The sequence below is a fragment of the Schistocerca cancellata genome, chromosome 4 (assembly GCF_023864275.1).
Source record: "Schistocerca cancellata isolate TAMUIC-IGC-003103 chromosome 4, iqSchCanc2.1, whole genome shotgun sequence".
Taxonomy (NCBI): Eukaryota; Metazoa; Arthropoda; class Insecta; order Orthoptera; family Acrididae; genus Schistocerca; species Schistocerca cancellata.
In genome coordinates, this window is record NC_064629.1 from 781,156,555 (window position 1) to 781,180,040 (window position 23,486).

At 44.8% G+C, this 23,486-nt stretch overlaps 1 protein-coding gene and 1 pseudogene across 1 annotated transcript in view; one reads left to right on the top strand and one right to left on the bottom strand.

The window, feature by feature from the left end:
• Positions 1–23,486, bottom strand: part of LOC126184429 (uncharacterized) — a 417,753-nt gene that overhangs the window by 32,197 nt on the left and 362,070 nt on the right. Inside the window, exons 6-7 of the mRNA XM_049926819.1 lie at positions 20,265–20,499; positions 6,172–6,465 (exon numbers count right to left, since the gene is read on the bottom strand). Of these exons, the coding sequence (XP_049782776.1) occupies positions 6,172–6,465; positions 20,265–20,499 (529 nt within the window). The remainder of the gene's footprint in view (positions 1–6,171; positions 6,466–20,264; positions 20,500–23,486) is intronic.
• LOC126185711 (5S ribosomal RNA) lies at positions 3,461–3,579 on the top strand (annotated as a pseudogene).

Consider the following 23,486-nt stretch of genomic DNA (forward strand, 5'->3'; position numbering starts at 1 on the left):
TCTTTACAACTTATAGTGTTATCACTATATGCGACCGTTGCCACACTGGGGCCTCTGGTCAGTATTTCCACCAATGCCTTTAGGAGCCTCTGACATTTTATATAATAGCTCAAATGGCTCTGAGCACTATGGGACTTAACTTCTGAGGTCATCAGTCCCCTAGAACTTAGAACTACTTAAACCTAACTAACCTAAGAACCTCACACACGGCTGGTCCCGGCGGAAGTACGGGTCCTCCTTCGGGCACAGGTGTATGTGTTTGTCCTTAGGATAATTTAGGTTAAGTAGTGTGTAAGCTTAGGGACTGATGACCTTAGCAGTTAAGTCCCAAAAGATTTCACACACATTTGAACATTTGAACATCACACACATCCATGCCCGAGGCAGGATTCGAACCTGCGACCGTAGCGGTCGCGCAGTTCCACTCTGTAGCGCCTAGAACCGCTCGGCCACTCCGGCCGGACAACATTTTATATAATCTCCCTCCAAGAACTGTTCTCCCACCTAGGCGACCAGCATCTCTTGTCTCGTAACTTTCCCTTTGTCATGTTTTGAACTCGCAAGACTTGGCAGTTTCCCGTGGATACTATAACCCTTACCCCAAATTCTGTGTTTCCTTCCAACATCTGTCTCCCATTATACATCCCCAAATATGAATCCACAAATCGCGCTGCTATCCTACTCCACACGGCAACACTTATATATCCTACTACCTTATTCTCGGCCAGTGGAAGTCCTACCGCTTCTAGTGCAGTGAAATGGAGCGTTTCATTGGCATAAAAAGACTACCATCAAAAATTTTTAAAAAGATAACAGCTTTTAACATTACCAGTGTACAAGAGACCAGTGACCGCTTTATACAGAATCTTTAATATGAGCTACACTCCTGGAAATGGAAAAAAGAACACATTGACACCGGTGTGTCAGACCCACCATACTTGCTCCGGACACTGCGAGAGGGCTGTACAAGCAATGATCACACGCACGGCACAGCGGACACACCAGGAACCGCGGTGTTGGCCGCCGAATGGCGCTAGCTGCGCAGCATTTGTGCACCGCCGCCGTCAGTGTCAGCCAGTTTGCCGTGGCATACGGAGCTCCATCGCAGTCTTTAACACTGGTAGCATGCCGCGACAGCGTGGACGTGAACCGTATGTGCAGTTGACGGACTTTGAGCGAGGGCGTATAGTGGGCATGCGGGAGGCCGGGTGGACGTACCGCCGAATTGCTCAACACGTGGGGCGTGAGGTCTCCACAGTACATCGATGTTGTCGCCAGTGGTCGGCGGAAGGTGCACGTGCCCGTCGACCTGGGACCGGACCGCAGCGACGCACGGATGCACGCCAAGACCGTAGGATCCTACGCAGTGCCGTAGGGGACCGCACCGCCACTTCCCAGCAAATTAGGGACACTGTTGCTCCTGGGGTAACGGCGAGGACCATTCGCAACCGTCTCCATGAAGCTGGGCTACGGTCCCGCACACCGTTAGGCCGTCTTCCGCTCACGCCCCAACATCGTGCAGCCCGCCTCCAGTGGTGTCGCGACAGGCGTGAATGGAGGGACGAATGGAGACGTGTCGTCTTCAGCGATGAGAGTCGCTTCTGCCTTGGTGCCAATGATGGTCGTATGCGTGTTTGGCGCCGTGCAGGTGAGCGCCACAATCAGGACTGCATACGACCGAGGCACACAGGGCCAACACCCGGCATCATGGTGTGGGGAGCGATCTCCTGCACTGGCCGTACACCACTGGTGATCGTCGAGGGGACACTGAATAGTGCACGGTACATCCAAACCGTCATCGAACCCATCGTTCTACCATTCCTAGAGCGGCAAGGGAACTTGCTGTTCCAACAGGACAATGCACGTCCGCATGTATCCCATGCCACCCAACGTGCTCTAGAAGGTGTAAGTCAACTACCCTGGCCAGCAAGATCTCCGGATCTGTCCCCCATTGAGCATGTTTGGGACTGGATGAAGCGTCGTCTCACGCGGTCTGCACGTCCAGCACGAACGCTGGTCCAACTGAGGTGCCAGGTGGAAATGGCATGGCAAGCCATTCCACAGGACTACATCCAGCATCTCTACGATCGTCTCCATGGGAGAATAGCAGCCTGCATTGCTGCGAAAGGTGGATATACACTGTACTAGTGCCGACATTGTGCATGCTCTGTTGCCTGTGTCTATGTGCCTGTGGTTCTGTCAGTGTGATCATGTGATGTATCTGACCCCAGGAATGTGTCAATAAAGTTTCCCCTTCCTGGGACAATGAATTCACGGTGTTCTTATTTCAATTTCCAGGAGTGTATATTGCACGTTAGTTGACTATTCTAAAAGCTAAAATTCATAACCACTGGCAGTAACACTGACGGGACAGAGTCATGTTAGGGACCAGCAGATCTGGACGTACTGTTGGGGATTCGTTGGACGAGCCACCAAGAACTGACTCTGTTGTTCGGATGAAGCAATTTGATGCAAAGTAAGTTAGTTTTCCGTCATTCTCATACGAAGTAATCTAGAAGGTTCAAACGAATCAGGCATTTTAACATAATTATTCCATCGACTCCATATGCATCTGTACGATGCTTAAATGGCAAATACGTAAATCTTTATCGACGACATATATTCATGTTGCCCATCTGAAAGAAGGATACGCCACGGTGCACACTCCGACGAAATCGCCCACGATATTTGCTTTGAACAGTCGTGAAGAATGTGAAGAGCGTCCTGTTGATGAGCACTTTGCACCGGGAATAAAAACCGGGCGTAAATAGCGGCACAGCATCAACAATACCTTATGTGTGACACTTGCTTGCAGACCCGATGAAGATGCCTAGATGAGTCGTCGAAATATTGTGCATGAAAAGGAGTTGGCAAGGAAGGATTGGGTTTAACGTCCAGTCGGCGACTCGGTCGTTAAAGACGGAACACAACCTCAGATATGGCAAGGATTTGGAAGGAGATAGGCCATATACTGTTCTAAGTAACCATCCTGTCATTCATCTTAATATATTTAGTGAAATCATAAAAAATCTAAATCAGGACGGTTGGACTAGGATTAGAATCCTGCTCTTCCAAAATGCGACGGAGGTAGGTGGCGTAGTGGTAAGGCACAGAACTCGCATTCAGGCGGACCAAAATTGAAATCCCCGTCCACACATCCAGATTAGGTTTGCAGTGGTTCCCCTAAAACGCTTAAAGCAAATGACGGGATGGTTCCTCGGAAGAGTACACGGCGGATTTCCTATCCTACACTTTCCCAATCAGAGCTTGTGCTCTGTTACTAATGATGTAATTGTCGACGGGATGTCAAGCCCTAATTCTCCTTTTTAGTGCACGGCCAGTGCAGAGTCGGTTCTAGATGCTGTACGTGGGGCCTCCTCTTCCCGCCCCTCTCCCCCCCCCCCCCGCCATAAATATAGAAATGTAAAAAGTAAAATTATGGTGATATGATCTCTCATGTGCCAACGGCCTTGCCGCAGTGGTAACACCGGTTCCCATCAGACCACCGAAGTTAAGCGCTGTCGGGCTTGACTAACACTTGGATGGGTGATCGTCCAGGTCTGCAGAGTGCTGTTGGCAAGCTGGCTGCACTCAGTCCTTGAGAGACCAGTTGAGGAGCTACTAGACTGAGAAGTAGAGGGTTTGGTCATGAAAACTGACAACGGACGGGAGAGCGGTGTACTGACCACATGACCCTCATTTTTCGCGTCATGTGATGCCTAACGGCCAAGGTTGACACGGCGGTCGGTCGGTACCGTTGGGTCTTCCAATGGCTTGTTCGGAGGGAGGGAGGGAGTAGTTTTAGTCTTTCATTATCTAGGACTTTAGTCTCTGAGTCCGGTCGTTAAGGTGAGAGAGAGAGAGAGAGAGAGAGAGAGAGAGAGAGAGAGAGGTGAGGTTTCCTCAGGATGAATGATTAATGGTGTACTTCTGGATGTTCTGCTGAGTTGTTGTTTCCATTTTATGCACAATATTTTGACGACTGACTCAGCCTCCTTTTTCAGTTGCCTCGAGTTTGCCCGCATCTCGTGGTCGTGCGGTAGCGTTCTCGCTTCCCACGCCCAGGTTCCCGGGTTCGATTCCCGGCGGGGTCAGGGATTTTCTCTGCTTCGTGATGGCTGGGTGTTGTGTGCTGTCCTTAGGTTAGTTAGGTTTAAGTAGTTCTAAGTTCTAGGGGACTGATGACCATAGATGTTAAGTCCCATAGTGCTCAGAGCCATTTGCCTCGAGTTCTGCTGTTACTTTGTAATCGCTGGCTGCACTCCATTCCTATGGTGAGCTACTGTTAGTCTCGCGTCGCCTTTTACAGTTGAGTTCGATTCCTGACGTCTACTAAGCCCTTCGATGCTCTTTAGTTTTCCAGAGCCCGCACTGATATTCCGTGAAACGCACATTCTGTCAGCGTTTCCCCGCTTTGGTAGATGTGATGGCCGGCGATGTCGTAATAAACCGAGACCTGGAACCTAAACCTTGTTTAAACTGAAACACCCGTCTCTGTTTATAGGGCTTTCTGACATATTTTTTGATGGATTTTTTAAATTACGTATTCCTGAAACTTGGCTATGAACCACGACACTGGCCTCTTCATATTTAATTTGTTATTAATTACTATTTGTAATGTTAAAGACAGTGTAGGTCTCTGAAAGTTGGTTGTGCATAGCATTCGATGCGAATGTGGCATGTCTTACGTGGGACAGACTATCAAACAGTTGAGGAGAGATGCAATTAACATCACTGACAAACACACGACTAGAGCAGCCTAACAAATCAGCTGATGCCGAGCAGTGTCTCGTATATATTAGTAAAATTAAATACAATGAGACCATTATAGTTGTGCAGACGTCAAGTTTCTGGGACAGTATAATTATGAAACCTGTCGAAATAAAGTTGTCACAAAACCTAGTAAATGGGGAGGAAGGTTTTTTTTTTTAAAAAAAGCCTAGGTCCATCATTCAGTTTGTTGAGACCTAGCCTTCCATCTCAGCCACCACAATTGAGAGAATTTGCGTTTCACGGAATATCAACGTAGTCTCTGAAAAAAAAAGAACATCAGAGGGCGTAGTGGGAATCGGGAATCGAACTGAGCTATAAATAGCGGTGCTAGAGTAACGGCATTTCGCAGTGTGGTTGGAGTCCAGGTAACGAATTCAGAAAACAGCAGAACTCTCAGAATCTGAAGAAGGCGCCTGCGTTGGTTAGATATTGTGCATAAAATGGGAACAACAACTCGGCAGAACACCTGCAAGCACATAATTAAAAATTATGTTTCTCTGAAGGGTAATACAGAGAATTATGATGCAACAGAAGTTGCTTTAGAAACAACTCGGAGATTCGCCTGCATAGGGAAAGAAATTCACAGCAACAGGAAATTCAAGAAATAGCAATAGTAAATATTGACTAACGGTTGGATACTGCATGGAAGTATACTGGTTGCAATCCTGCCAAAGTTATTTCCTCTTCTACCAGTTGGTTGCAAAATCCGAGAATTCAGTTCTGCTGGGAATACGATGAAAGTATTCCTAGGTTCGTTTACAGGTTGTATCCTTACATGACGTGGCGTAAGGTGGATTTTTTAGTCCTAGGAAAAGGAACTACCTCGAATGTGTCTGAACCTGTAAACTGCGATACGAAAGACCAGCCCACTGTCCACTCATTTATTGGTGCCAGTAAGAATAATAATGATAATCATATAATTATTACAGCAGTTTAACAGGTCCTGAAACATCAACTAAATGGAAGAAATATCAACTTAGGGAAGAGAGACAATAGAAAGTTCTTTTAATGCACATACTACACTATAATTTTGTGCACAGTATTTTGGAAACACTTTCCTAGGATAGCCCCGGGAACCACACGTGACAGGTGCTCGCGTGGTGAAAAGAGTAATACTTTTGTATTATGTACGTCAGGAAGCAAAATGAGCAAGAACATAAATGGACAGAAAAACAGGTTTTCTGAATTTAGAGTTAAAATTTAACTCCACCATATTTTTGCGCCATAAGGTGCCGCCTAATTCGTCTATTCGGTAGACTTTCTTATTTTCAAAGTTAGTAATATTCAAGATGTTATTCGACAACACCACTGCCGAGAACAAGTTATGACTGTTTTACAGTGCACTGCGACGTATAGGTCGCGTTTACTACCAGACGCGGCATTCGAGGTGTAATTTACCTGTCCAATAGAGCCAGTTCTTCTCGAACTTCTCGCCGTCGTCGCCTTCGAACACCTTGTAGACGGAGATGATGTAGCCGGTGGCGGCCGAGTTGGGCCTCTTGGAGTGGGTATCGAGCGGCGGGCGCGCGATCGTCGCCACTTCGTTGAAGAGATCGAGGGTGTGGGCCGCCGTGTAGCGCAGACTGCGCGGGTCGAACTTCCGCAGGGACGCCGCGCGCAGGTTCCGGAAGAAGTCCACCGGGTCCGTCTGGCTCTTGTTGATCACGTAGTACGAAATGAACGGGAACTCCGCTGCAACAACCACACTTCTATTGCACTACGTCAGTCGTGTGTGTGGTTCTTACAATCTTTCACCCCAACCTCTTCGAGTACTTATTTCAGACTGCGCTGAACCCTGACACAGCAGCGAAGTTTATCTGGCCAGTTAGCTCATATATTCAACTGAAAAATACTTACAGGGCGTACCGTAACTAATAGCCAAAACTGCAATTTGAGCCCAATTAGAATGGGACTTATTGTGCCGAAAAGCTTACGTTTCAAATAAGTAAGGTCCGATTAGGGGCGAAATGGAAACCACTATGAAAATCTGACGGAACTTTGCCCAGATGTGTTGGACAGTATCTTTAGTGTGCCTGTCGATCGCTTCACGTCGCTCTTTTCAGTTCAGAGCGCAAAGTGATCACGTAGAAATGCCTAAAACAACAATGTCTCCCGCCAAGTATGTGGATCTGGTGAGAGATTTCTCCTGAAGCTATGCAGCCCACATAACTTAAATGTCATGCATTTCTTTCTTCAAGACTATTTGCAACCGCGTTCTGCAGGGTCAATAAAGACGCTCCTGTGGCGTTTTCGATGGGAAGTGTTTGATCACCCACAATGCAGCCCTTAATTGGCTCCCTCCGTTGTTCATCTCTGCTCACATGAACCGCTGGCTACGAAGACAACATTTTGGCACATACAACGAAAGGAATATCAGCGTCGAGAATTGGCAGAAAGCATAGGCGGCTGCTCTCTGCGACGAGGGCACAGGAAAGGTTGTACAACGCCACGATAAATGTCTAAGTCGGAGCGGTGCCTATTTAGAAAGGTAGCTGGAAGGTGTGACAAACTGTTGCGATTAAAAACTTTTTGATTTTCACCGTGGTTTTCATTACGCGACCGATCGGACCTTAGTTTCCGAACATTTTCTAAGTGTCCTGTCAATAAAACTCAGTCTTTGGTTCTTTGGTTTGCCTTTCCCACAACATATTCTATGTATTCTTTCCAATTTAAGTTATTCGAAATAGAAATACCTAGATATTTAGCTGTATTTACGGTCTTTATACTTGACCGATTTATCGTGTAACCGAGGTTTAACGGATTCCTTCTAGCATTCGCGTGGATGACCTCACACAAATCCAGATTTGCGCAATAAAATCTAAAAAAGGACGACTGACTGCTGCACTCTATAATTTATAAGTCACATTCGTAATAATCTCGCAGACGGATCGTTTGCAAACCCATGTTTATTATGATATACCCTGTAACACAATAGGATGAAGTAGAATTGATTTTTTAATGTCATATAACATGTCACACACACACACAACCATTTGACTGAAAGGTTGGCGGCTCATCAATGAATACATATCTATGTCTACTCAGATATTCATAAAAACAACGTAAACATATGTTAAAAGAAAGTCAGCACACACACACACACACACACACACACACACACACACACACACACACACAGATTACAATGTTACATGTCTTCCTCTTTCCTGTTTAAGTATTTTTCAGAGTTTGCTTCTGTAGTTTATAAATATGGATGTACATAAAAAGAACGCATACATCTATTAAAATATAACACACACATACACAGAGATGAGAACGTAAAAATTTTGAATATGTGCTACTTGTCTTCCTCGTTTAGAAATTCTTTCACGCTTAATAACATTGACTTTTTAAGTACTTCTCGGTATTAGGTTCTGTAGTTTGTATCATGAAGTCTTTGAAATTGGACCGTATTTTATTCTACATCTACGTTTACATCTACATTTACATGGATACTCTGCAAATCACACTTAAATGCCTGGCAGAGGGTTCATCGAACCATCTTCACTGTAATTCTCCATTATTCCAATCTCGAACAGCACCCGGAAGAAAACGAACATTTATACATTTCCGTGCGAGCTCTGATTTCCCTTATTTTATTATGACGATCGTTTCTCCCTATGTAGATCGGCGTCAACAAAATATCTCGCATTCGGAGGAGAAAGTTAGTGACTGAAATTTCGTGAGAAGATTCCGCCGCAACGGAAAAGGCCTTTGTTTTAATGATATTCACCCCGAATCCTGCACTGCTGCAGTGCAATCCCTTCCCTATTGCGTGATAATACAAAACTTTCTGCCCTTCTTTGAACTTTCTCGATGTACTCCTTTAACCCCATCTGGTAACGATCCTACACCAAGCAGCAGAACTCTAAAAGATGACGGACAAGCATGGTGTAGGCGGTCTCCTTAGTAGATCTGTTACGTTTTCTCAGTGTCCTGCCAATAAAACTCAGTCTCTGGTACTTTGGTTTGCCTTCCCCACAACATTTTCTATGTATTCTTTCCAATTTAAGTTGTTCGTAATAGTAATACCTAGGTATTTAGCTGAATTTACGGTCTTTATATTTGAGTGATTTATCGTGTAACCGAGGTTTAACGGGTTCCTTCCAGCACTCGTGTGTATGACCTCACACTTTTCGTTATTCGCCGGCCGATGTGGCCGTGCGGTTCCAGGCGCTTCAGTCTGGAACCGCGTGACCGCTACGGTCGCAGGTTCGAATCCTGCCTCGGGCATGGATGTGTGTGATGTCCTTAGGTTAGTTAGGTTTAAGTAGTTCTGAGTTCTAGGGGACTGATGACCTTAGAAGTTAAGTCCCATAGTGCTCAGAGCCATTTGAACCATTTGCCATTTTTCGTTATTTAGGGTTCAAATGAAATGGCTCTGAGCACTATGAGACGTTAAGTCTGAGGTCATCAGGCCCATAGAACTTAGAATTACTTAAACCTAACTAATCTAAGGGCATCACACACATCCATGCCCGTGCAGGATTCGAACCTGCGATAGTAGCGGTCGCGCGGTTCCAGACCGAAGCGCCTAGAACCACTCTGCCACCCCGGCCGGCTATTTAGGGTTAATTGCCAATTTTCGCACCATACAGATCTTAGTTTTCTAAATCGTTTTGCAATTTGTTTTGATCTTATGATAACTTTACCAGACGATAAACGACAGAATCATCTGCAAACAACCTAAGACGGCTGTTCAGATTGTCTCCTAAACATTTGCTATAGATAAGGGCCTATAACACTACCTTGGGGAACGCCAGAAATCACAAATGTTTTACTCGATGACTTTCCGTCAATTATTACCTTTCTGACGAAATCACGAATCCAGTGACATAACTGAGACGATATTCCATAAGCACGCAAATTCACTACAAGCAGCTTGTGTGGTACAGTGTTAAAAGCGTTCTGGAAGTCTAGAAATACGGAATCAATTTGAAATCCTTTGTCAATAGCACTCAACACTTTGTGTGTGTAAAGAGCTAGTTGTGTTTCACAAGAACGATGTTTTCTAAATCCTTGTTGACTGTGTGTCAATGGACCGTTCTCTTCGAGGTATGTTCGAGCACAATATACGCTCAAAAATCCTACTGCATATCGAAGTTAATGATATGGGCCTGTAATTTAGTGGATTACTCCTACTACCTTTCTTGAATATTGGTGTGACCTGTGCAACTTTCCAGTCTTTGGGTACGGATCTTTCGTCGACCGAGCGGTTGTATACGATCTTTAAGTATAGAGCTATTGCTTCAGCGTACTCTGAAAGGAACCTAATTGGTATACAGCCTGGACTGGAAAACTTGCTTTTATTAAATGATTTAAGTTGCTTCACTACTCCGAGGATATCTACTTCTAAGATACTCATGTTGGCAGATGTTCTTGATTCGAATTCTGGAATATTTACTTCGTCTTTTTTGGTAAAGGAATTTCCGAAGGCAGTGTTTAGTAACTCTGCAGCACTGTCTTCAATATTATCTCCATTACTAACAGGCAGAGAAGGCACTGATTGTGTCTTGCCGCTAACATGCTTTACATACGACCAGAATCTCTCTGGATTTTACACGAGGTTTCGAGACAAAGTTTCATTGTGGAAACTATTATAAGCATCTCGCATTGATGTACGCGATAACTTTCCAGCTTCTGTAAAAGATCGTGTATCTTGGTGATTTGGCGTTCGTTTAAATTTGGCATGCTTTTTTCGTTGTTTCTGCGACAGTATTTTGACACGTTTTGTGTGCCAAGGAGGATCAGCTGCGTCGTTTGTTAATTTATGTGGTATAAATCTCTCAATTGCTGTCGATACTATTTCTATGAATTCAAGCCCACCTGGTCTACACCTGTATTGTTAATTTGGAAGGAGTGGAGATTATCTCTCAGGAATGTGCCAAGTGAATTTTTATCTGCTTTTTTGAATAGGTATAGTTTTCGTCTATTGTTGGAGGATTTGGGGGTTACAATATTCAGTCTCCCTACGATAACCTTGCGTTCACTAATCCCTGTATCCGTTTTGATGCTCGTTATTGTTAAGTTTATAGATGTAGAACTATTTCTGAGTTTATCTTACATGAGATGTCGTTTAAGTTATACAGGAAGAGTAACGGGCCTAGTATGGATCCACGATGTACACCTGCTTCTATCTCCTTTCAGCTAGAACAAGCTCGCTCACTTTCTTGTAGCTTTCTATTTTTGAAATAGGATGAAAACTAGCTTTAAGATATTCCATACAGGCAATAAACTTGTTTTTTGAAGCAGCAGCTTATGGTTTACCGTATCAAACGCGTTAGTGGACGTCACAAAAGACACTAGATACGCAAAACTTTCTACCAAACATTTGCTTGTTTTAGTGACTAGTTCGTTAGCTGGGCACACAGTGTTTCATCTCGTCCAAAATCCATATTGATTATTCCTAATGAATTTACGAGATTTGTTATACTTTTCTAATTGATTACATTCTGTTCACTCAGATATCTTCGAAACAATTGATAACATTGGTACTGGACAGAAAATTTATCTCATCTTGTCTGCTCCTTTTGTGGATAGGTCAAATTCGTACCTATTTCAGACTGCTGGGACATTATTCCTCAGCAAAAACAAATAATTTTACCTTCTCGGATATTACACATGAGCTAAGTTTAAAGTTTACACAACTCTATGTATTCGTATACTCATAAAATAAATGTGGTGAGCCTGAATACTCATCGTGATGTTGTGTGATGTCTGAGAAATGACTGTGTGGTGTCACCGCCAGACACCACACTTGCTAGGTGGTAGCCTTTAAATCGGCCGCGGTCTGTTAGTATACGTCGGACCCGCGTGTCGCCACTATCAGTGATTGCAGACCGAGCGCCGCCACACGGCAGGTCTAGAGAGACTTCCTAGCACTCGCCCCAGTTGTATAACCGACTTTGCTAGCGATGATTCACTGACAAAATACGCTCTCATTTGCCGAGACGATAGTTAGCATAGCCTTCAGCTACGTCATTTGCTACGACCTAGCAAGGCGCCATGTTCAGTTACTATTGATATTATGAATAATGTACCGTCAAGAGCGACGTTCACCAGTTATGGATTAAAGTTAAGTATTCCACCAGCTACGTCCGTTTTTTCTAAAGTCTAATTTCCTTGTCCTGTTCCAGATCTCACGCCAGCCTGCGTGAGCTAAAACGCGTGCCTTTCGGCTTCCTCTTGTAACCCGGTATTGGCTCTCCTGCCAACCCACAACAGACTGTACAACATATGATTTGGGCATTGTCATTTGCCAACATCAAATGAATAAATAAATAAATCGTAACACGGAACGGAAACCCACAATTGTGACTCTTCAGAAGACTGGTACATGAAATTTCCCATTTCAGTGCAATATCGATGTATATATCATTACAGTCGAACAGTACGCTTGTATTGCCTGGATGCGCGATATCGGATCTTCGAAGCTTCGCACGCTAACCGAGCTGTCGTAACAGTGACACGAAACATGCATACATGGTTCGTGGAAGTCGTAAGTCACGCAAACCATCCACTGTTTCACTATAGATATACGATGTCGCTATGTTCCTTCAATCGGCGGGGTCCTGCAGCCCCTGAGGTTCTGTTCATTAGGAATGAATCATTCGTTGTAGTTTGAATGGATGCCAGTTCCCGAATCGTTTATTTTTCAAAACTTGGCAGCTTTTCGCATATTATGAATCCTACCGCTGCGTTAAAGGCGATGTCATTCTAGGAGGAACGAGGCAAAATTATTCGAGGCCTGTCCTTGAGTACTTTGCAATGTGCTCAATAACATATACTATGATGTTTGTGCTGTTATTTACTCCGATCGACTGTGACGTAGGGACATACTGAGAATACCTGCAAAAAATTATTCGCATTAGTTGTGTCATCCAGGAGTACTGAGGAAAAACTGCATTCACCAATATCCTTTCTTATTTTATTCATGATAGCATTTGAAACAAGGAGTGAAGTCATTCTCTATCAGATTTGATACTCCTGTAAAAACAGAAGAATATTTTAAGTGATGTTTCTGCTTTTCGTCTAATTCACTGAGGACATGTAAGAATTCAACTAATTGTCTTAATTAAGGCACCAATGTGATTCACTACGTACTGTGAACTCCATTTCTTGAGTAGAAAAAGAAAAAAAAATAGATCAGTTAAGCGTTTCATTATATCCCTATTCTCTCGTATGAGATTATCACGTTCTAAATTATGAACTCTCTCCTGCCCAGCCAAAATGCAATTAATTCGTGTCCTCCCGAATGCTTTTTCATTGATTATGGAGAGGGAATACTTCTAAGGGCAGTTTTGCTTTTTAATAGCCTTGTGAACGTTAGCCATGTCACAATAGTCAACACTATTCCGATGGATTTGTCATTTATCAACAAATATCATGATCCAGCAACATAGCTTTTGCGTATTAGGATATCCTGTCAGGCACTCGTTGCTGTTGTAAAGTTGCGTATCAAAATGCCATATGCAACATTTCACCTTAGTTGTTACATAATTGTGATCTAGGTCTACGCTATTGTGTCGTGTTTCGCTTTTCTTGGAAAAGGAGATGGCAAAGTTGTGCAGCAAAATTCCACAGACTGCACAATCACAACGCTGCTTTGTTTTGCACGCTTTCTCTGCTCGGCACTACGATACGCATCAACCTAGGATAGCTGTCTTCCCGCCAATTGTAATACATCCATGCGATGTTAATCTCAAACTGTTAAAGCAATCTATGAGTTTGAGGTGACATAAAACTATACAGGCCCTGCCACATGTGTAGTTCGTCATTTGCCTCAACCACGAGCGAGCGTTCCGTAGCACCTCAAAGGAAAATACAGATGTTAGATCTCGTAACCTCACCGTAAGGCCTGCAATCACCTAAGTGCGGGCCCCGGTGGCCGCGGGTAGCAGGTTAGCCACGCATCCCGGAGCTTCAGCGGTCGCGTGTACAGACCGTTCAGAAAACATCCGTCCTCACTTGAATCGTATCGTGCAGTGAGGGCGAAGTTGCTCAGCGTCATGAGAAATCATCAGTCGTAATGCAAAAATATGGCATAAAGTTGCATTTATCGGCCAAAATAAGAAAGGTTTAATGTTTCCATTGGTTTCCAGTTTTTGCTGGTTAAGCAATGTTTACCTCGCATCCACTGAATACGCGCCACTGGCTGCCATATTTCCACAGGTCACGTGTGGTGAGGAGTGACAAGCTTCCCACGAATAACGATGAGTATTAGTCTTTTTATGGCATCTCTGTCGCCTGACATCTCACCATCAAACACCAAGAATATAGGCTTATTGGACAAAAGTGTGGTTCACCTGGAAAGAAGACCGCATGTAGGACACTAGTGCGACCCATTCTTGAGTAATGCTCGACTGTTTGGGATCAGCACCAGGTCGGAGTGAAGGAAGATATCGACGCAATTCAGAGACGGGCTGCTAGATTTGTTATCGACAGGTTCGAGCAACGCATAAGTGCCACGGAGATACTTCGTGGCCGGCCGCTATGGCCGAGCGGTTGTAGGCGCTTCAGTCCGGAACCGCGCTGCTGCTGCGGTGGCAGGTTCGAATCCTGCCTCGGGCATGGAGGTGTGTGATGTCGTTAGGTTTAAGTAGTTTCAAGTCTAGGGGACTGATGACGTCAGATGTTAAGTCCCAAAGTGCTTAGAGCCGTTTTTGATGCTTCGGGAAATCACGTGGGAGATAGTTAACTTGCAATATGACATTTCTCAGGATGACACATAATATAGCTGCACACTTTCAGTGGGCCGAACGACACAGAAATTCGACAGTAGCTGATCGGAGGCGAGTAGTGTGGTTCAACGAGTCGAAATTGATGTCTGTTCAAATGATGCAAGTAATAGACTGCAACGACAACCGAACGACGTGTTAACCCACAGGGTGTGGAGTGTGTAGTTCAGGCGGTTTTGCGGTGATTTGGGGACGTTTCTTGTACTTATTCAGGTTACTGTGAAAATGAAAGAGGAAGTTTATTTCAACATTCTCTCTGCCTAGATGTTGTTCTTCCGTCCACACATTCATGATGAGTGTACTGTGGACACTACGTCTTCGAAGATGGCAAAACGAATGTAAAAAGGGCCGCGTACTTACACGGTCCAGTCACATTAATACGACCACCTCCTACGTTTTTCGTCAATGCGCAATCACCACTCACAAACGGCACGTGATAGCACTAGCAGTGGAGAATATACACAGCGTGTCGAGGGACTCGAAAATGGTGCAGTCGTCGTAATGCAGAAATGGAGCGATTACCGATCGTCCAAAAAGGCACGATCATTGGCTTTTGGAATAAAGGTGGAAGTATTTCCGAAGTGGCTAAGTTTGCAAATAGTTCCCGTGCTGCCGTGGTTAAAGTATACCGTGTAATGCAGAATGGCACTACACAAAACCGTCGCCGAAGCAACTGTAGTAAACCACTGGCCATAGATGACAGAGGTGAACGACAGCTGCGGAGATGTGTACGTGCGAATAGACGTGCAACTGTTGAGGAAGTGACTGCCCACATGAACCAAGCGTCTACCAATATTGTCTCCTCAACGACAGTTCAGCGAACGTTGCTGCGTATGTGTTTCTAAAGCAAGTACCTGGTTCATGCACCCGTGGTGACTGCTGTTCATTGGCAACGAAGACTGGAATTTGAACGCCAATATCGCAACTCGCCGTTCATCAAGTGGCGACAGATGGCCTTCTCAGACGAATCGCGTTTCTTGCTCTGTCGGACAGATGGCCATTGGCAGGTACGGCGTGAAATGTCCGAAAGCAAACAGCCTGCAACAATCGCCGAAAGGTTCCAGGCCGAAGCAGGGAGCCTTATGGTCTGGGGAATGTTTTCGTGCCATTCCCTGGGTGATCTCGTCATTCTGAAAGGCAAAGTGGATCTACACAAGTATGCATCTATCTTTGGGGACTATGTCAACCACTATATGCAGTTTATTTTTCCTCGGCAAGATGACACCTACCAGCAGGACAACGCAACGTGTTACACAGCTCTCGGTGTACGTGTGTGGTTCAAAGAGCACCGGGATGAGTTTACCGTAGCCTCTTGGCCACCAAACTCCCCGGATTTAAACTCAGTCGAGTATCCGTGGGGCCACCTCGATTGAGCTGTTCGTGCCATTGTGAGGTAACGGGCTAGTTGTGGCGCCCTGGAAATATTATATGTTCGGAGTTGGGGCGGCCGCACAGGACGCTCGTTAAGCCGCGGCCCGGCAGCAACCACGTGGTGCCAAACGTTAGCCGGACGAGAGGGGTAGCCTCAGCGCATGTTCCAGCCGCGTGGCTGAGAATTCCGCTGTGACGAGAAGGGTGCTTTGTGTCGATGAAGGAGATGTCTATGCCGGGAGTGCCAAAGATGGTGGACATTGTGAAATCATAATGGCAGACGCTTCACAGTCCGTATAGAAATTAATAGTAGCCAGATGAATCATGATACCTCAGAAAGAAACATGTACGTTACTATATTTGCACGACGATTCGGGTGGTGTAATCAGGGTTTCATTATGTTTATTAGTTTAAAGTTTAGTATCTGACGGTAAATTATACAAGTAACACCCAGCAACGAATTTCCAAAATATAAACACTTCATCAGACTTCGTCGATCGACGCGTCTTTAGAAAGCTATTACTGTAAACCTAAATTGGTATGAATTACAGGCATGTAACTTAATTAGTACACGAGTTATTGGAGGTCAAAGTGGCCGGTTACTATCGATCGCGTCAGGCCATAAGTACTCCACAGTTATACGAAAAAACGGTAGCAGCATGCTTGTAAATATACTTACTCGTCTATGTCTTTGTTTATATCCGATATCTACTATTCATGAAGAAATTGGTTAAATATTTACTGTGTGTTAGAAAGCACAGGGACATTAGGCTCCTGGCCTACCATTTGCTTCTTTTCTTTTGATATATGTTTATGTAACTGTTGTGTTGTTGTTGTGGTCTTCAGTCCTGAGACTGGTTTGATGCAGCTCTCCATGCTACTCTATCCTGTGCAAGCTTCTTCATCTCCCAGTACCTACTGCAGCCTATATCCTTCTGAATCTGCTTAGTGTACTCATATCTTGGTCTCCCTCTACGGTTTTTACCCTCCACGCTGCCCCCCAGTACTAAATTGGTGATCCCTTGATGCCCCAGAACATGTCCTACCAACCGACCCCTTCTTCTAGTCAAGTTGTGCCACAAACTCCTCTTCTCCCCAATTCTATTCAATACCTCCTCATTAGTTATGTGATCTACCCATCTAATCTTCAGCATTCTTCTGTAGCACCACATTTCGAAAGCTTCTATTCTCTTCTTGTCTAAACTATTTATCGTCCACGTTTCACTTCCATACATGGCTACACTCCATACAAATACTTTCAGAAACGACTTCCTAACACTTAAATCTATACTCGATGTTAACAAATTTCTCTTCTTCAGAAGCGCTTTCCTTGCCATTGCCAGTCTATATTTTATATCCTCTCTAGTTCGACCATCATCAGTTATTTTGCTCCCCAAATAGCATAAGTCCTTTAGCACTTTAAGTGTCTCATTTCCTAATCTAATTCCCTCAGCATCACCCGACTTAATTCGACTACATTCCATTATCCTCGTTTTGCTTTTGTTGATGTTCATCTTATACCCTCCTTTCAAGACACTGTCCATTCCGTTCAACTACTCTTCCAAGTCCTTTGCTGTTTCTGACAGAATTACAATGTCATCGGCGAACCTCAAAGTTGCATAGTGAACGCATTATTGTGGCCAAGATAGACACGAAGCCCACGCCTACTACAGTAGTACAAGTTTATATGCCAAATAGCTCTGCAGATGATGAAGAAATTAATGAAATGTATGATGAGGTAAAAGAAATTATTCAGGTAGTGAAGGGAGACGAAAATTTAATCCTTTATGTATTTAATAATGTATGTTAGAGCGCGTTTATGGTCCAGCCGAAGGAATATTTATTTAATTTCAAGTTATTTAAATGTAAATACAGTATTTTGAATGTGTTATTATGTTTGTGAGGGTGCATTGGCATGAAGACATGGCGCGAGCGCTCTAGCCAATGACAGCGCTCGTGAATGGGGAGACTGGATGGAAGCGAGATGGGGTGGAGTGCTGGAAGGACGGAAAAGGACGGGGGTACGGCACGGGGTGCGACGGACGCACAGTCGCGAGAGGGACTTGGAGAGTGTGAAGCGGTTTTTTCGTGATCGCGGCAGATAGAAATATTTCGTAGTGCTTACTTGTGCATTTGTGAGATTTCCGTGCCTTCCATAGTGAAGACGTGGTGTGCGTTTAGAAGTGAATATCTCGCGAGCTTTGTTGTTGTTCATAAGGAATTACGTGCAGTAGGAATCAATTGTTTCCCTGTTATTCAACTTATATTTTATTCAATTGCTGAACCTTCGACACCAATAAGTGTTTTGCAGAAATAAAAAAATGGTTCAAATGGCTCTGAGCACTATGAGACTTAACTGCTGTGGTCATCAGTCCCCTATAACTTAGAACTACTTAAACCTAACTAACCTAAGGACATCACACACATCCATGCCCGAGGCAGGATTCGAACCTGCGACCTTAGAGGTCGCGCGGTTCCAGACTGTAGCGCCTAGAACCGCTCGGCCACGCCGGCCGGCTTTGTAGAAATATTCCGCATTCTCAAAAGTACTTCTACTATCGTACTCATCATTTAAAATCGTTAGGATAGTACCTGCAGATTTTATTTAATTGCAATCTTTCATTTATAAATTTATATGTTACATTCATAAATTGCAATTGCCGAGTGATAGAAACCTTCGATCATTCGATTCATGTGTGTATTCTTACACATACTGTAGACTCAGCAGTATTTGGCCTGTAATGCGGCAACTTCGTATCCCAGTCCCTAGACATCGAAACCAGCCAGAACTTTTAATATTGCAACTCTGAGTCGGAGGGTGCGTAGTTATTTGAAAGCCCGCGCCATTGATTCTCAACTGAGAAATCTAGCGCAGCCGGCCGAAGCACTGAAGTCGGCATGGCTCCTTAATGTAACTGGACAGTGTACGTTCCTGTTTTGACAAACACTGTAATTTCTGGCTTAGTTAGCCATCATATTAGGCTCCAAGAAGCTGTTCCCAGAGCAGTGGAGATGCAAGAAGTATATAGATGACGAAAAGTGGTATCAGGTACCTGTGACAGATGTTAGATTCGGTACCATTCCCGTGAGAAAGACCGACTGCATAATGCTACTGCTCTGTGATTGGCTGCTGTGTTCGGAGCAAGGGCGCCAAACCGTTAAAGTGTAGCTATCATTATTAGTTAAACTACTCATTGGAATGACTTCTCTTTTTAATATAAATATCTCTCAACAGCTGACTATCAATCAGTCATTTTAGAATTTTTAAAAAACTATTTAAATCAAAAACAAAAGACTGACGAAATTGCAGACGAAGCACTTCGGAAGTGTTCGGGTCACGCCTCTTCTGGTATGGCGCATGAAGTGTTTCGGGCTGTTCGTCACTCTGGATTAGGCAGTCGAGAAGAACAGACATGTTGTCTATTGTACGATGTGTTGGATTAGGCAGTCGAGAAGGGCAGACATGTTATCTGTCGTAGGATGTGTTTGCAATTTTTAATTAAGTTCCTGTACGTCACTCAGATTAGACAGTCGAGATGTCCAGTCATGTTGTCTGTTGCAGGATGTGTTTGCCAGTATACAGTATTAAAAGATTCACCCCGGTAGTCATGAGGCACAGACACGTGCCACAAACAGTGTAAAGATACATTTTCGTAAACATTGTGTTTGATCATGTACTTTGCTGTATCAGAAGGTGTTGTGTTAAGATCATGTAGTCTTCTCGTGTGGCTATATTAAAATACGCGAGTGGCATCCCAAAGAAGTGATACATTATTTCAGAACAGAACCTCACTAAAAGTCAGTTTCAGCCTCAAGATACAGAACCTACGATCTGCGTGCTGTTTTCTGCGCTGGGGACATCAACTTGAAGAAAACAGGTTACTGAACTATAACAGAACCTTCGTATTCCACACAGTGCAGTGGAAACAACTAGGCGCCTCACGTGTACTGCATACACAGAACAAATGTGCTCAGTGACACGTCATCTGCAGTAATGCAGAGGAGGTAAAGGAGGATGATCGTTATTAACACCAACAATCAATTCATTCTTCCTTTCTTGCCGTAACATTCATTCATCATATCACACCTCAACTGGTCCAATGAATCCCAATCCCACAGAAAATGTCTGGGACTATTGAGGATGGTGGTTCAAACGTAGAAATCAGGAATTTGGTACCTCTCTAAGGGATCTCATCACCAATGAGTGGTTTGAGATGGATGTGTCATATGTGAAGAAATTTGTAAACTCCCTTCTTCGCCGAATGGAGGCGATTATCAAGCCTAGGGGTGGTGTGATGTATGCTGAGGATGACTCACTTTTGTTCGGTATGCTTAAATAGTCGTAGTACCAGTATATATGGTCGCACTGAATGCGCAGCTCACCATTCTTCTCCATGTTGGAGAGCAGCATGCCCTCGCTGGCGGTCTTGGCGCTGCCCACCTCGCACAGCAGGTCCGAGGCGGCCGTCTTCTGCTGCGCCAGCGGCCGCGCCAGCGGGGACTCCAGCACCGGCTCGATGGGCTCCATGGCCGTCATGAGGTGCAGCAGCACGCACAGCTTGGGGTCGTCCACCTCCAGCACGCTCAGGAAGCTGGGCGACTTCTCCGTCAGCGGCATCTGTAACCGCCACTCTTCGTTAATTACGTGATCTACTCGACATATGTTCACTACAGGCCATTAAAATTGCAACACCACGAGGATGACGTGCTACAAACGCGAAATTTAACGGACAGGAAGAAGATGCTGTGATATGCAAATGATTAACTTTTCAGAGCATTCACGCAAGGTTGGCGCCGGTGGCGACACCTCCAACGTGCTGACATGAGGAAAGTTTCCAACCGATTGCTCATACACAAACAGCAGTTAACCGGCGTTGCCTGGTGAAACGTTGTTGTGATGCCTTGTGTAAGGAGGATAAATGCGTACCATCACGTTTCCGACTTTGATAAAAGTCGGATTGTAGCCTATCGCGATTGCGGTTTATCGTATCACGACATTGCTGCTCGCGTTGGTCGAGATCCAATGACTGTTAGCAGAATATGGAATCGGTGGGTTCATGAGGGTAATACGGAACGCCGTGCTGGATCCCAACGGCCTCGTATCACTAGCAGTCGAGATGACAGGCAACTTACCCACATGGCTGTAACGGATCGTGCAGCCACGTCTCGATCCCTGAGTCAACAGATGGCGACGTTTGCAAGACAACAACCATTTGCACGAACATTTCGACGACGTTTACAGCAGCATGGACTAACAGCTCGGAGCGCCTGCGATGGTGTACTCGACGACGAACCTGGGTGCACGAATGGCAAAACGTCATTTTTTCGGATGAATCCAGGTTCTGTTTACAGCATCATGATGGTCGCATCCGTGTTTGGTGACATCGCGGTGAACGCACATTGGAAGCGTGTATTCGTCATCGCCATACTGGCGTATCACCCGGCGTGATGGTATGGGGTGCCATTGGTTACACGTCTCGGTCACCTCCTGTTCGCATTGACGGCACTTTGAACAGTGGACGTTACATTTCAGATGTGTTACGACCCATGGCTCTACCCTTCATTCGATCCCTGCGAAACCATACCTTTCAGCAGAATTATGCACGATCGCATGTTACAGGCCCTCTACGGGCCTTTCTGGATACAGAAAATGTTCGACTGCTGCCCTGCCCAGCGCATTCTCCAGATATCTCACCAATTGAAAACGTCTGGTCAATGGTGGCCGAGCAACTGGCTCGTCACAATACGCCAGTCACTACTCTTGATGAACTGTTGTATCGTGTTGAAGCTGTATGGGCAGCTGTACCTGTACACGCCATCCAAGCTCTGTTTGACTCAATGCCCAGGCGTATCAAGGCCGCTATTGCGGCCAGAGGTGGTTGTTCTGGGTACTGATTTCTCAGGATCTATGCACCCAAACTGCGTGAAAATGTAATCACACGTCAGTTCTAGTATAATATATTTGTCCAATGAATACCGGTTTATCATCTGCATTTCTTCTTGGTGTAGCAATTTTAATGGCCAGTAGTGTATTTATTTGCACATATGGCTGCATGCTGGCCATTTACACATTAATAAATAGCACTGTCGCTTGAACTGAATGAGAGTTAACATATTGGTGGTAGTGTTTAATCGTTATCTGTCTGTGGAACATACTGAGTTTTTCAGAGAAAATGATTTCTCTCGCCCAGTACCAAGTTCCAAGCGACTGAAAAAAAAGTGCAGGCGACTCCTGTACATAAAAAGGGTAAAAGAACGGACTCGCAAAATTACAGCCGATACCCTTAACATCGGTTTACTGCAGAATTCTGGCACATATTCTGCGATTTACTGCAAATCGAAAAGCTTATGTCCACGAATTATCACGGTTTTAGAAAGCATCGCTGGTGTGAAACCAGCTTGCCCTTTATTCACTTGATATACTGTGAACTATGGAGGCAGATTTCCGGAAAGCGTATGTCACGGTGCTCCAAATTGGAAATTTGTGGTAAGGACTGTGGGACCAAACTGCTGAGGTCATTGGTCCCTAGGCTGACGCACTACTTAATCTAGCATACACTAAGGACAACACACACACCCATGCCCGAGGGAGGACTCGAACCTCCGACGGGGGGAGCAGCGCGAACCGTGACATGTCGCCTCAGAGCGTACGGTTACTCCGCGCGGCGGTGCTCCACTGCGGACTGTTAAAACAGGTACGAGCATACGGAATACGTTCACAGCTGTGTGACTTCAACTTATAGAACCCAGTAGGTTGTCCTCGACGACAAGTGTTCATCGGAGATACGGGTATCGTCAAGAGTGCCCCAGGGAGGTGTGACAGGGTCGCTCTTATTCTCCAATCATATATACAGGGTTATTACAAATGATTGAAGCGATTTCACAGCTCTACAATAAGTTTATTATTTGAGATATTTTCACAATGCTTTGCAAACACATGCAAAAACTCAAAAAGTTTATTTAGTCATTCACAAATGTTCGATATGTGCCCCTTTAGTGATTCGGCAGACATCAAGCCGATAATCAAGTTCCTCCCACACTCGGCGCAGCATGTCCCCATCAATGAGTTCGAAAGAATCGTTGATGCGAGCTCACAGTTCTGGCACGTTTCTTGGTAGAAGAGGTTTAAACACAGAATCTTCCACATAACCCCACAGAAAGAAATCGCATGGGATTAAGTCGGGAGAGCATGGAGGCCATAACATGAATTGCTGATCATGATCTCCACCACGACCGATCCATCGGTTTTCCAATCTCCTGTTTAAGAAATGCCGAACATCACGATGGAAGTGCGGTGGAGCACCATCCTGTTGAAAGATGAAGTCGGCGCTGTCGGTCTCCAGTTGTGGCATGAGCCAATTTTCCAGCATGTCCAGATACACGTGTCCTGTAACGTTTTTTTCGCAGAAGAAAAAGGGGCCGTAAACTTTAAACCGTGAGATTGCACAAAACACGTTAACTTTTGGTGAATTGCGAATTTGCTGCACGAATGCGTGAGGATTCTCTACCACCCAGATTCGCACATTGTGTCTGTTCACTTCACCATTCAGAAAAAAATGTTGCTTCATCACTGAAAACAAGTTTCGCACTGAACGCATCCTGTTC